Consider the following 13,584-nt stretch of genomic DNA (forward strand, 5'->3'; position numbering starts at 1 on the left):
AGTAGGCTATAGTTCCCTTGAGGTGCCGTAGGCCTAGTTCCCGTCTTGTGACAGTCGAATTTGAATAGCACCTCATCACACAAAACATAACAATCACAAAAAACAAAATGTAGCCTATAGATATAAATTGCACAAGAATTATACATTTAAGGATTTTTTTTAAGGTATTGTTTCATCTTTATTCACCCCACCCACCTGCCCTTCATTATCACAATATTTAATGACCCTAAACCCGACTGCGGTTATGAGTCAACCCAGCATCACTATTGTGTCAGCTATTCTCTCATGTCCATGTGCGGGTGTGCACCTACTTATGACAGTTTATTAAAAAATATATATATTTTACCTTTATTAACTAGGCAGGTCAGTTAAGAACAAATTCTTACTTACAATGACGGCCTACCAAAAGGCCTCCTGCGGGGACGGGGCCTGGGATTAAAATAAATAAATAAATACATTATAAATATAGGACAAAACACACATCACAACAAGAGAGTCATTATCTGCATGGTGAAACGGCTGTTGTCTGTTGGGGGCAGATTCCATCATGGGCATTGCACCGTAGTAGCAATCTCTCTCACTTCCTCGTTCAGCTTGTCTGTTAATGCCTTCTCTTAGAGTCAGACAAACCAGGTCCATTCCCTCCCCTCTCCACTATGTCCCATTGATCAGGGCTATAGGGACATCATGATATCCTGGCCTGGCTTCACACCACTGTCCTGACCAGTGATGATTAATGACCAGTGGTGTGGTTTGGCTGGCAGAGTGGACATCTCTTCAGGCCAGATGGCCAACGCGATAGAGGAGTGTTTGAACAGCGCCTTTCACAGAGGCATCACTCAAGACATGCCTTAGCCAGCCCTGAGCCCTCCTTCGCACCTCTTGACAGCCCCCAAGACAGGAGTTGCCTGTTTGGGAATGACACCCTTAATTTAGGCTCCTGCTCTCCAGGGACACCCAAGAACAATGGGCCCCAACTGATCCCCCGGGGAGAGATGGTGCCTCCCCCCTATCACCCAAATGGGCCGGCTGTCAGTCCCGTCAAGGGTCCAAGGGAGGGTCTATTGTCTGGAGAAGTTGATTAGTGTGTTTCAATAGAAAGGAAATGAACCTGGGGAAAGTTCTCTCCTTATCAGACTGTTTGTTTACAACTGAACGGCTCCACTGGCAGGTCTGCCTTGAGAGATTGGACAATTACACCTTGGATAGTGCAGACCAATTGAGGGTGGCTATCGAAGGCAAAGAGAGGGAGGTTTTGGAATGTTGATTGTTTTCTAGATAGCCATTTTGGACCTGAGTAAAATACAAGCCTGTTTGTTGTAGTAACAGTTGTTACGGTTTGAACATGAACCGATATAATTAATGAATAATCGCGCCCTTGCTGCACGTTTTGAGGAAGCTTTTCCTCACTAAAAGGAATGAAGGACATCATCTCCTCAGCCCCCCAGGGCGATCGACCTTTTCCTAAGCACTACCCACAATACTTCACAGTGCCTCTGTAGGAAGTGTCTCCGTAGCAACGAGGAAGACAAAGAGTATATCTGGGATGTATTTATTTCCTCCATTTATTCTTGTGCGTTGCGATCGGAAGACCTTGTGAGCTGTCAAGTCCCCCGGAGGTAAAATAGAGGCAACGTGTGTGTCACTAGTGGAGCGGGGAAGTTGAATAATGAAAGATATTACCAATCCGGAGGGTCGACGTGCCGTTCAATTAGCCTTCCCCCTGCAAACTGATCGCTTGTCATCTCCACGATGGATGGCTGAAATGAATATGCACACTTCTATCACAAACACGGCCACACGTAGAAGAAATATTGGCCACCTAGTTCACTCCCCAGTCTGTAACGCTTGGCCACCTCTCTCTCGCTCTAGACCCCAAATCACTTTCAGGACTATCAGCTTGTACCTTTGGAAGTTGAGATCTGAGTTGGGATGTGAAGCCAGAACAGCCCTGATGTGATGATTGTCTCTTTTAATAGTGATTCAACAGTGGTTGTTGTGACACCAACACACTGAGAGGAGGAACTGAGAAAGAAACTGCATCTCTCAGCAAATACACAGTATATCAAATCCATATGATATCCTGCTCAGTTCAACATGGACCTGACTGCATCTCTATCATGCCAGGAATCATTCTGTATGGAATCATTCTGTACTGCAGAGTAGAGCTGCTTATTGGCCAGGCCTCGTTGCTGTCCTGTCTGTCGCTAGCTGCTCCCATTGCAGAGCCCTTTTTTCATTGACAAGTGTGTTTTCAGGCACCCAATTATGAGATATGCAATCATTCCCAGGCGAGGTCGTTGGTTCCTCTGCTTCCTCCTTTGTCCAAGCCAAGGGACAGGACACTACGAGGCCTTAATGAAATGTGAACAACGCCAGAGACACGGAAAGCAGGACTCTGTCTATCAAAGCGCCTGGCTGTCCATATCTTTCCCCCCTCCACCCCCCGTTGCGTGCTAGTTAGTCTTTATCCCCTCATCCCCCTCTCCTCTCCTCTCGGACTCTATTAATATCTTACTGTCTGTGGGTGTTAACACCGCGTTAATGTGGTACAGGTCCAGTGAAGTGACACGCGCAGCAGCCCGGCTGTAATTGCTAATCAGCGGACAGTTATATCCCTCTCTTGCCTAATGAATTTGGCTGAAATGCAGCGTGGGTGGGCAGCCGCCCTGAAGGGCCAGTCATCCGCAGCTGATGTGTGGAGGAGAGAGAAGAGAGAAGGATGTTAACAGTCTTGGGTCGGCGCTAATGTGTCCGAAGAACACTTCAGTTTTTTCCGTTCGCTCGATACTTCTTGCTCACCACTGCTGGTTATGTTTCCGTCTCTCTCCCTCCAGTGTGTATATAGTCTCTTAGTTTAAGTGCTTTTCCTATCCGCTAAGGATCTTTGTTTCTCTGGTCAGGGAGTGTCACAGAATTATATTGGGGAGAGATCACATTTTGCATCTTTATTGTAAACTTGATTTCAGCATGGTGACTGCATTGAGTTGCAGCCCGTGGCATTTTATACGGTCTCCCTGACTCAAGAGATTCTAGTTCCAGAAATCAGGGTTACCACACATCGATCCCATTTACCACCTATTGACGATGTGTCTTGTATTGGAAGATGAGCTATGTGTTGTAAATTCAGTGATGACTACAGTAGATGCTAGAGCGGTGGTTCCCCAAAACTTTTTTGCTTCATGACCCACCATGACCCATCAAAAGTGTTGAGTGGTGAAAACACAGACTAAATAATAAGTAGAACATATCATCTTGGCAGTGGAGAGATAATGTTGCTGTTTCAAAGCTAGTCTCCTGCCATTCCACACATCCTGCCATGGAGCTGAAAGAGAATTGAGCCTTTTTAAAGCCAATTTCATGCAATTCTATACATTTTGCCATGGAGCTGAGATACATTTGTGCAGATTTTAAGATCATGTCCTACAATTGTACACATTCTGACATTGCTATAACAAAATCCAGCAGCAAAGTCCAGCTTTTATTTTGTTGATTTCTCACATTATAAGCTATTATTGAAAAATATATAGGTACTGTATATTACATTTTCTATTTGGTTTTAGTCATTTAAGTTGACACCAAAATCTTTTTTCCATCCTGAAAATGTATTTAAAACAACAAACAACCTAGATACATTTCGTCAAGCACAGTGGTTCCCAAACTGTGGGTCGCGATCCACAGGGGTCCAGGTGGGTCGCGGGATGACATTGTTTGTGCGTTGCCAAAATAATATATAAATAAAAAAATAGATATTTTTTTGCACTGCACAAACAATGTCATCCCGCTCACTCCTGGACCCCTGTGGATCGCGACCCACAGTTTGGGAACCACTGTGCTTGACGAAATGTATCTGTGTTGTTATGGTCCTCCTTACCCTGTCTCTCTGTGTTCTCTCCTATAGGGCATGTATCTGTGTTGTTGTGTGTTATGGTCCTCCTCACCCTGTCTCTCTCTGTGTTCTCTCCTATAGGGCATGTATCTGTGTTGTTGTGTTGTTATGGTCCTCCTCACCCTGTCTCTCTCTGTGTTCTCTCCTATAGGGCATGTATCTGTGTTATTGTGTGTTATGGTCCTCCTCACCCTGTCTCTCTGTGTTCTCTCCTATAGGGCATGTATCTGTGTTATTGTGTGTTATGGTCCTCTTCACCCTGTCTCTCTGTGTTCTCTCCCATAGGGCATGTATCTGTGTTGTTGTGTGTTATGGTCCTCCTCACCCTGTCTCTCTGTGTTCTCTCCTATAGGGCTTGTATCTGTGTTATTGTGTTGTTATGGTCCTCCTCACCCTGTCTCTCTCTGTGTTCTCTCCTATAGGGCATGTATCTGTGTTATTGTGTGTTATGGTCCTCCTCACCCTGTCTCTCTGTGTTCTCTCCTATAGGGCATGTATCTGTGTTGTTGTGTGTTATGGTCCTCCTCACCCTGTCTCTCTGTGTTCTCTCCTATAGGGCATGTATCTGTGTTATTGTGTTGTTATGGTCCTCCTCACCCTGTCTCTCTGTGTTCTCTCCTATAGGGCATGTATCTGTGTTGTTGTGTGTTATGGTCCTCCTCACCCTGTCTCTCTCTGTGTTCTCTCCTATAGGGCATGTATCTGTGTTATTGTGTGTTATGGTCCTCCTCACCCTGTCTCTCTGTGTTCTCTCCTATAGGGCATGTATCTGTGTTGTTGTGTTGTTATGGTCCTCCTCACCCTGTCTCTCTCTGTGTTCTCTCCTATAGGGCATGTATCTGTGTTATTGTGTTGTTATGGTCCTCCTCACCCTGTCTCTCTGTGTTCTCTCCTATAGGGCATGTATCTGTGTTGTTGTGTGTTATGGTCCTCCTCACCCTGTCTCTCTGTGTTCTCTCCTATAGGGCATGTATCTGTGTTATTGTGTTGTTATGGTCCTCCTCACCCTGTCTCTCTGTGTTCTCTCCTATAGGGCATGTATCTGTGTTGTTGTGTGTTATGGTCCTCCTCACCCTGTCTCTCTGTGTGTTCTCTCCTATAGGGCATGTATCTGTGTTATTGTGTTGTTATGGTCCTCCTCACCCTGTCTCTCTGTGTTCTCTCCTATAGGGCATGTATCTGTGTTATTGTGTTGTTATGGTCCTCCTCACCCTGTCTCTCTGTGTTCTCTCCTATAGGGCATGTATCTGTGTTATTGTGTTGTTATGGTCCTCCTCACCCTGTCTCTCTGTGTTCTCTCCTATAGGGCATGTATCTGTGTTATTGTGTTGTTATGGTCCTCCTCACCCTGTCTCTCTCTGTGTTCTCTCCTATAGGGCATGTATCTGTGTTATTGTGTTGTTATGGTCCTCCTCACCCTGTCTCTCTCTGTGTTCTCTCCTATAGGGCATGTATCTGTGTTGTTGTGTTGTTATGGTCCTCCTCACCCTGTCTCTCTGTGTTCTCTCCTATAGGGCATGTATCTGTGTTATTGTGTTGTTATGGTCCTCCTCACCCTGTCTCTCTCTGTGTTCTCTCCTATAGGGCATGTATCTGTGTTGTTGTGTGTTATGGTCCTCCTCACCCTGTCTCTCTGTGTGTTCTCTCCTATAGGGCATGTATCTGTGTTATTGTGTTGTTATGGTCCTCCTCACCCTGTCTCTCTGTGTTCTCTCCTATAGGGCATGTATCTGTGTTATTGTGTTGTTATGGTCCTCCTCACCCTGTCTCTCTGTGTTCTCTCCTATAGGGCATGTATCTGTGTTATTGTGTTGTTATGGTCCTCCTCACCCTGTCTCTCTGTGTTCTCTCCTATAGGGCATGTATCTGTGTTATTGTGTTGTTATGGTCCTCCTCACCCTGTCTCTCTGTGTGTTCTCTCCTATAGGGCATGTATCTGTGTTATTGTGTTGTTATGGTCCTCCTCACCCTGTCTCTCTGTGTTCTCTCCTATAGGGCATGTATCTGTGTTATTGTGTTGTTATGGTCCTCCTCACCCTGTCTCTCTGTGTTCTCTCCTATAGGGCATGTATCTGTGTTATTGTGTTGTTATGGTCCTCCTCACCCTGTCTCTCTGTGTTCTCTCCTATAGGGCATGTATCTGTGTTATTGTGTTGTTATGGTCCTCCTCACCCTGTCTCTCTCTGTGTTCTCTCCTATAGGGCATGTATCTGTGTTATTGTGTTGTTATGGTCCTCCTCACCCTGTCTCTCTCTGTGTTCTCTCCTATAGGGCATGTATCTGTGTTGTTGTGTTGTTATGGTCCTCCTCACCCTGTCTCTCTGTGTTCTCTCCTATAGGGCATGTATCTGTGTTATTGTGTTGTTATGGTCCTCCTCACCCTGTCTCTCTCTGTGTTCTCTCCTATAGGGCATGTATCTGTGTTGTTGTGTTGTTATGGTCCTCCTCACCCTGTCTCTCTGTGTGTTCTCTCCTATAGGGCATGTATCTGTGTTATTGTGTTGTTATGGTCCTCCTCACCCCTGTCTCTCTGTGTTCTCTCCTATAGGGCATGTATCTGTGTTATTGTGTTGTTATGGTCCTCCTCACCCTGTCTCTCTGTGTTCTCTCCTATAGGGCATGTATCTGTGTTATTGTGTGTTATGGTCCTCCTCACCCTGTCTCTCTGTGTTCTCTCCTATAGGGCATGTATCTGTGTTATTGTGTTGTTATGGTCCTCCTCACCCTGTCTCTCTGTGTTCTCTCCTATAGGGCATGTATCTGTGTTGTTGTGTGTTATGGTCCTCCTCACCCTGTCTCTCTGTGTTCTCTCCTATAGGGCATGCTTCTGAAGAGGAGTGGCAAGACCCTAAACAAGGAGTGGAAAAAGAAGTACGTGACGTTGTGTGACAATGGCCTGCTCACATATCACCCCAGCCTGCACGTGAGTACCACCTGTCACAGCACACACACTGAACATGAACACACACACTGAACATGAACACACACACTGAACACACACACTGAACATGAACACACACACTGAACACACACACTGAACACACACACTGAACACGAACACACACACTGAACACGAACACACACAGAACACACACACTGAACACGAACACTGAACACACACACTGAACACACACACTGAACACGAACACACACACTGAACACACACACTGAACACACACACTGAACACACACACTGAACACACACACTGAACACACACACACTGAACACGAACACACACACTGAACACACACACACACACACTGAACACGAACACACACACTGAACACTGAACACACACACTGAACACACACACTGAACACGAACACTGAACACGAACACACACACTGAACACACACACTGAACACACACACTGAACACACACTGAACACGCACTGAACACACACTGAACACGCACTGAACACGCACTGAACACGCACTGAACACGCACTGAACACGCACTGAACACGCACTGAACACGCACTGAACACGCACTGAACACACACTGAACACGCACTGAACACGAACACTGAACATGAATACACATGTATCACTCGTATGATACACACACATCACACACACATCACACATAACATACACATGCTTTGCACACACACATCACACATAACATACACATGCTTTACACACACACACACATCACACATAACATACACATGCTTTACACACACACATCACACATAACATACACATGCTTTGCACACACACATCACACATAACATACACATGCTTTACACACACACACACACACACATCACACATAACATACACATGCTTTGCACACACACATCACACATAACATACACATGCTTTACACACACACACACATCACACATAACATACACATGCTTTGCACACACACATCACACATAACATACACATGCTTTGCACACACACACACACATCACACATAACATACACATGCTTTGCACACACACAACACACATAACATACACATGCTTTGCACACACACATCACACATAACATACACATGCTTTGCACACACACACATCACACATAACATACACATGCTTTGCACACACACACATCACACATAACATACACATGCTTTACACACACACACACACATAACATACACATGCTTTGCACACACACACATCACACATAACATACACATGCTTTACACACACACACACATCACACATAACATACACATGCTTTACACACACACATCACACATAACATACACATGCTTTACACACACACATCACACATAACATACACATGCTTTACACACACACATCACACATAACATACACATGCTTTGCACACACACACACATCACACATAACATACACATGCTTTGCACACACACATCACACATAACATACACATGCTTTGCACACACACATCACACATAACATACACATGCTTTGCACACACACACATCACACATAACATACACATGCTTTACACACACACATCACACATAACATACACATGCTTTACACACACACACACATCATACACTCTGAGGGAAGACTATACAGGCGGTGCCCGTTGATGTGTTTAACTCTAAGTTACTTCAGATGGTAGAATCTGGGGGTGATCATTCTTTCTCCTGTTAGTTCCATTCTACCTGTCCAGCCCTGCTGCAACCAGACCAGCTAGTTGGACAACTTTCTCTCTGATTATTACTGCCCATCATCACGATGACTCTACCAACCACCTAACAGTCCTGTTTTACCCTGCACCCCTCCAGTCTCAGTGTGGACCCACAGAGGTCACCTGGAGTCAGCATCACTCAGTGTCTGTAATGTAGTGCTGTCTGTCTGTCACTCTGCCCTCTGCTCTGGCTTTCTATGTAATTGTCCCATGTTACAGCAGCAGGTCTTACCGCTTGTTCCCCGCACGCTGCTAATCCATCAGCCACTGTGTTGGCCCCTGTTTCCTCCTCTCTCTGTGTGTGTGTGTGTGTGTGTGTGTGTGTGTGTGTGTGTGTGTGTGTGTGTGTGTGTGTGTGTGTGAGAGAGAGAGCGTCAGCCACCCCATCCGCTCACTGGGCAGATGGTACGCTTGTTGCAGCGGAGGCACACACCCCCACACAGCGAGCAACAATATTAATTAGAAAGCCCACATGGTCTGTTTGCACAGGGCTGACGGTGATGATGTGGAATAGCACCACTGTAATGGCCTGCTCTAATTGCCCGCCTGGCTGCTCTGTTGGCAAACACAGGACCACAATGTCCCCTCTCCTGGCCCTGATACCACTTCATATCACCACTATCCCTCCTTTCCCTCGCTCTTCCCATCGCTCTTTCCATCGCTCCTCCAGATTGCAATCAGGCCTTATTGTTCATTAGAATCGGAATCATTTTCCTAATGCCACACTGACTGGAGTCTAGACACACATGTAGATGGATGGATGGGTAGAGGACGCACAGCGGAGGAGGCAAAATCAATTTGCTGTAATTTGATTGGGTTGGATTAGCAGCCCAGCTACTGCAGTGAAACAACCACAGAGGCAGAATGAGTGGACGGTAAATGTAGGAAAACTAAATTGCTCGATAGCAACCTGAAGGAGAGCCATAAAATATGATCAAATCTTTTGAAAATCCCAAAGGTGTTGAGTCCCTAGGATGAGTCCTAACTTACTACTTTCTCTACATACACACTCCCACACAAACTCTCACACACATGTACCTCCAGCCCCGAGCTGAGCGGGTGTTCCTGATCATTGTGCATCTGCAGCGCAGGCATCAATTACTGTGTTTGCGGAGGCTAATAGAATCAAAGTCAATCAGCAACGCTCCTAATTGCCCGACTATGTACAAAGAAATCACATTAATACAGCTAATTAAGTGGATGGCAATAGGATGGCGTGTAACTGGCAGGGAAACTAGGAGTCACGGCAGTCCTCAAAGAAACGTGAAGAAACTGGTCCAGGTGTCATGGAGTCATTCAGTTGTTTGTGGTGTGACTGATGTCATCTGATCACTTCCTATTTATTCACACTGTTTAGTTGTAGGGGACCTTGGGTGATTAAATGCTATTTTATTCATCCATGACTTAAAAAAATATTAATGTTATCTTGACTGTATTTATCATCTTTCTCAAGTGTGTTGTCTTAACCGTGCCCGCGCGCACACACACCAACCCCACATACACACACACCAACTGCGCACACGCACACACACACACCAACTGTGCACACGCACACACACACACCAACTGTGCACACACACACACACACCAACTGCGCACACACACACACACACACCAACTGTGCACACGCACACACACACCAACTGTGCACACACACACACACACACACCAACTGCGCACACACACACACCAACTGCACGTACACACACATACCAACCACACGTACACACACACACACACACCAACCGCACGTACACACACACACCAACCACACGTACACACACACACACCAACCGCACGTACACACACACACACACACCAACCGCACGTACACACACACACACCAACCGCACGTACACACACACCAACCGCACGTACACACACACACACACCAACCGCACGTACACACACACCAACCGCACGTACACACACACACCAACCGCACGTACACACACACCAACCGCACGTACACACACACACCAACCGCACGTACACACACACCAACTGCACGTACACACACACACACCAACTGCACGTACACACACACACCAACCGCACGTACACACACATACCAACCGCACGTACACACACACACACCAACCGCACGTACACACACACACACCAACCGCACGTACACACACACACACACACACAACCGCACGTGTACACACACACACAAACACAAACTCTGCTCTTCCCCCCCATGCTGTGCAACTGTGTTGTTGGGAGCCCCAGCTTCCCCACTCTCCTCCTCCTCATCTTCCCTCACTTTCCTCTATCCTCTCCCTCTCATATCCTCTCCCTCTCATATCCTCTCCTTCTCTCCTCCCTCTCTTCTCTCCTCCGTTTATGATGTGTGGATCAGATGGTGAAAGTTTCATGATGCACATGGAGTCTCAATTAGCTCCGTCAAGCTGTCTGCAGGCTGGGCTGGACCGGGCTCCGCTGGGCCGAGTTGGGCCAGGCTGGGCCCTTGTAGCCCCTCCAGGGACCCCAGCTCAAGGGATCTCTGGCGACTTGTTAAGCCGTGTTGAGAGCACTTGGCTTTGAATTGGCCTTTTGTTTTCCTCCTGCAAGAGGGAGGTGGTCCCGACAGCCTCTCAGGATGCTCCTTGCCTCTCAGCCCTCACACACACACGCATAATCACACACACACACACGATTAAAACACACACACACATGATTATGAACACACAAAGTCTTGAACATAATCACCCACTCCTCCTCTTGGTTCAGAATGGTCTTTGATTGTGTCACAGTGAGAGTCAGAGCTTTGTTTCTGCACATGGTCTCAGCCCTCATTCATGTTTGAGAGGGGTGACTGACCCCTACTCAGTGTGCTCCCTGTCTGACACACACACACACACACACACTTCAGGGACTGCTGCCTTAAAGAAACCATCATTTTTAATGAAGACTACAGTCTTTTATTAGTTTAATATTGATCCTGTAAACACCAACTGTCAAGCCCACAGGAATCACAAGCCTGTTATGTTATCTCCAGGGACGGATGCTGCCAAGTAGCTTAACCCCTCCCTAATGACTCATACATTTAGTTATGTTGTTATAGGCAGCTAGGCCTGTAAATATTACAACTATGTAACCCACAACAATGCATCTCTGTATTCTGAGCAAACCCCCTTGTCATTAGTTATAAAAACAAATCCCTATTTATCTGAGAGCGTTTATCTTTCATCTCTAAGTGTGTATTGATAGCAGACTGTGTCCCTGTCTGTCTCCTGTAGGACTACATGCAGAACGTCCATGGGAAGGAGATAGATCTGTTGAGGACCACAGTGAAGGTCCCAGGGAAGAGGCCTCCCCGAGCGGTGTCTACCTGTGCCGCTGTCCCCAGCCCGAAGACCAACGGCCTGGCCAAGGACATGAGCAGTCTGCAGCTGGGACCTGGTGGCCCTGGTGAGAGACAGAGACACACACATGCATGCTTACACATTTCCACGTACTCTCACACACACATAGACACCTCGTCCTACACACACACGTCCCTTGTGGGCCTTTATGGGTCCTGCAGTATTTTGTTTTGTAATTTTACCTTTAACAAAAATAATCAAACAATGAACCATAAACCATACTGTTGAGGGGATGAATATACACACACACGCACACAGACACACCCACCAACATGCCCCCACACACACACACGCACACACACACACACACACACACAAAGACACACACACACTCACAAAGACACACACCCACCAACACGCACACAGACACACCCACCAACATGCCCCCACACATGCACACACACACACACACACACACACACACACACACACACACACACACACACACACACTCACAAAGACACACACCCACCAACACGCACACAGACACACCCACCAACATGCCCCCACACACACACAAACACACCCTCACAAAGACACACACCAACACCCATGCACAGACACACCCACCAACACCCATGCACAGACACACCCACCAACACCCATGCACAGACACACCCACCAACACCCATGCACAGACACACACCCACCAACACCCATGCACAGACACACACCCACCAACACCCTCGCACAGACACACACCCACCAACACCCATGCACAGACACACACCCACCAACACCCATGCACAGACACACACCCACCAACACCCATGCACAGACACACACCCACCAACACCCATGCACAGACACACACCCACCAACACCCATGCACAGACACACACCCACCAACACCCATGCACAGACACACACCCACCAACACCCATGCACAGACACACACCCACCAACACCCATGCACAGACACACACCCACCAACACCCATGCACAGACACACACCCACCAACACCCATGCACAGACACACACCCACCAACACCCATGCACAGACAGGCGCACGGCTCCAGGAGGACCAAACTAATAGCATGAATATTCAGTGACCCATAATACATGTACTAATTACTGTCATGAATATTAATGCAATCAGAGTCCTCTCTCCACTCAGGCAGCTCCAGACATGAGCTGTAATGAGAGAAAGAGAGGTGAGGGAGGGAGGGAGGGAGACGGAGGAGAGAGAGAGACAAATGATTCACTCAGCTGTTAGACCATGAAAGCTCCGGCAACTCAAAGGTTTGGTTTCAGCAGCGGGCTGCTGCTAGACTGTTCCTTTTATAATCACTTAGTGTGTGTGATTCCTGTACATGCGAGTGTGTGTATGTTTGCGTGTTAGTGCACATTTGCTCGCGTGTGTGTGTGTTTAGTATGTTTCCAATCCACGGTCATGTCTCCAGTGGGTCAGAGTGTACTGTATCAGTGTGTATTATACCAACAGCAGCAGCTTTAGGCTCTGGGTTAAGGTGGTGCTGTTCTCATCACACACACACACACACACACACACACTGCACCGGGGTAATTGACTGCGGTAAATGCGCGCTCCGCTCTGTTCGCCTCCGTTTACGGTCACATTAGCCTATTATAATGCTAATGCTTTATGTGGAGCCCCCAGCACATCCAGATACATGTATTGAGCCAGGGGCCACAGTGAGAGAGGGCCCTTACTATGTCCCCT

General features: G+C 47.0%; 1 protein-coding gene across 1 annotated transcript in view; it reads left to right on the forward strand.

Moving 5' to 3' along the window:
• agap1 (ArfGAP with GTPase domain, ankyrin repeat and PH domain 1) overlaps positions 1-13,584 on the forward strand; it is a 310,237-nt gene that overhangs the window by 205,576 nt on the left and 91,077 nt on the right. The window contains 2 exon segments of the mRNA XM_045699311.1: positions 6,708-6,812; positions 11,777-11,948. Coding sequence (XP_045555267.1) covers positions 6,708-6,812; positions 11,777-11,948 — 277 coding nt within the window.

The sequence above is a fragment of the Salmo salar genome, chromosome ssa17 (assembly GCF_905237065.1).
Source record: "Salmo salar chromosome ssa17, Ssal_v3.1, whole genome shotgun sequence".
Lineage (NCBI taxonomy): Eukaryota > Metazoa > Chordata > Actinopteri > Salmoniformes > Salmonidae > Salmo > Salmo salar.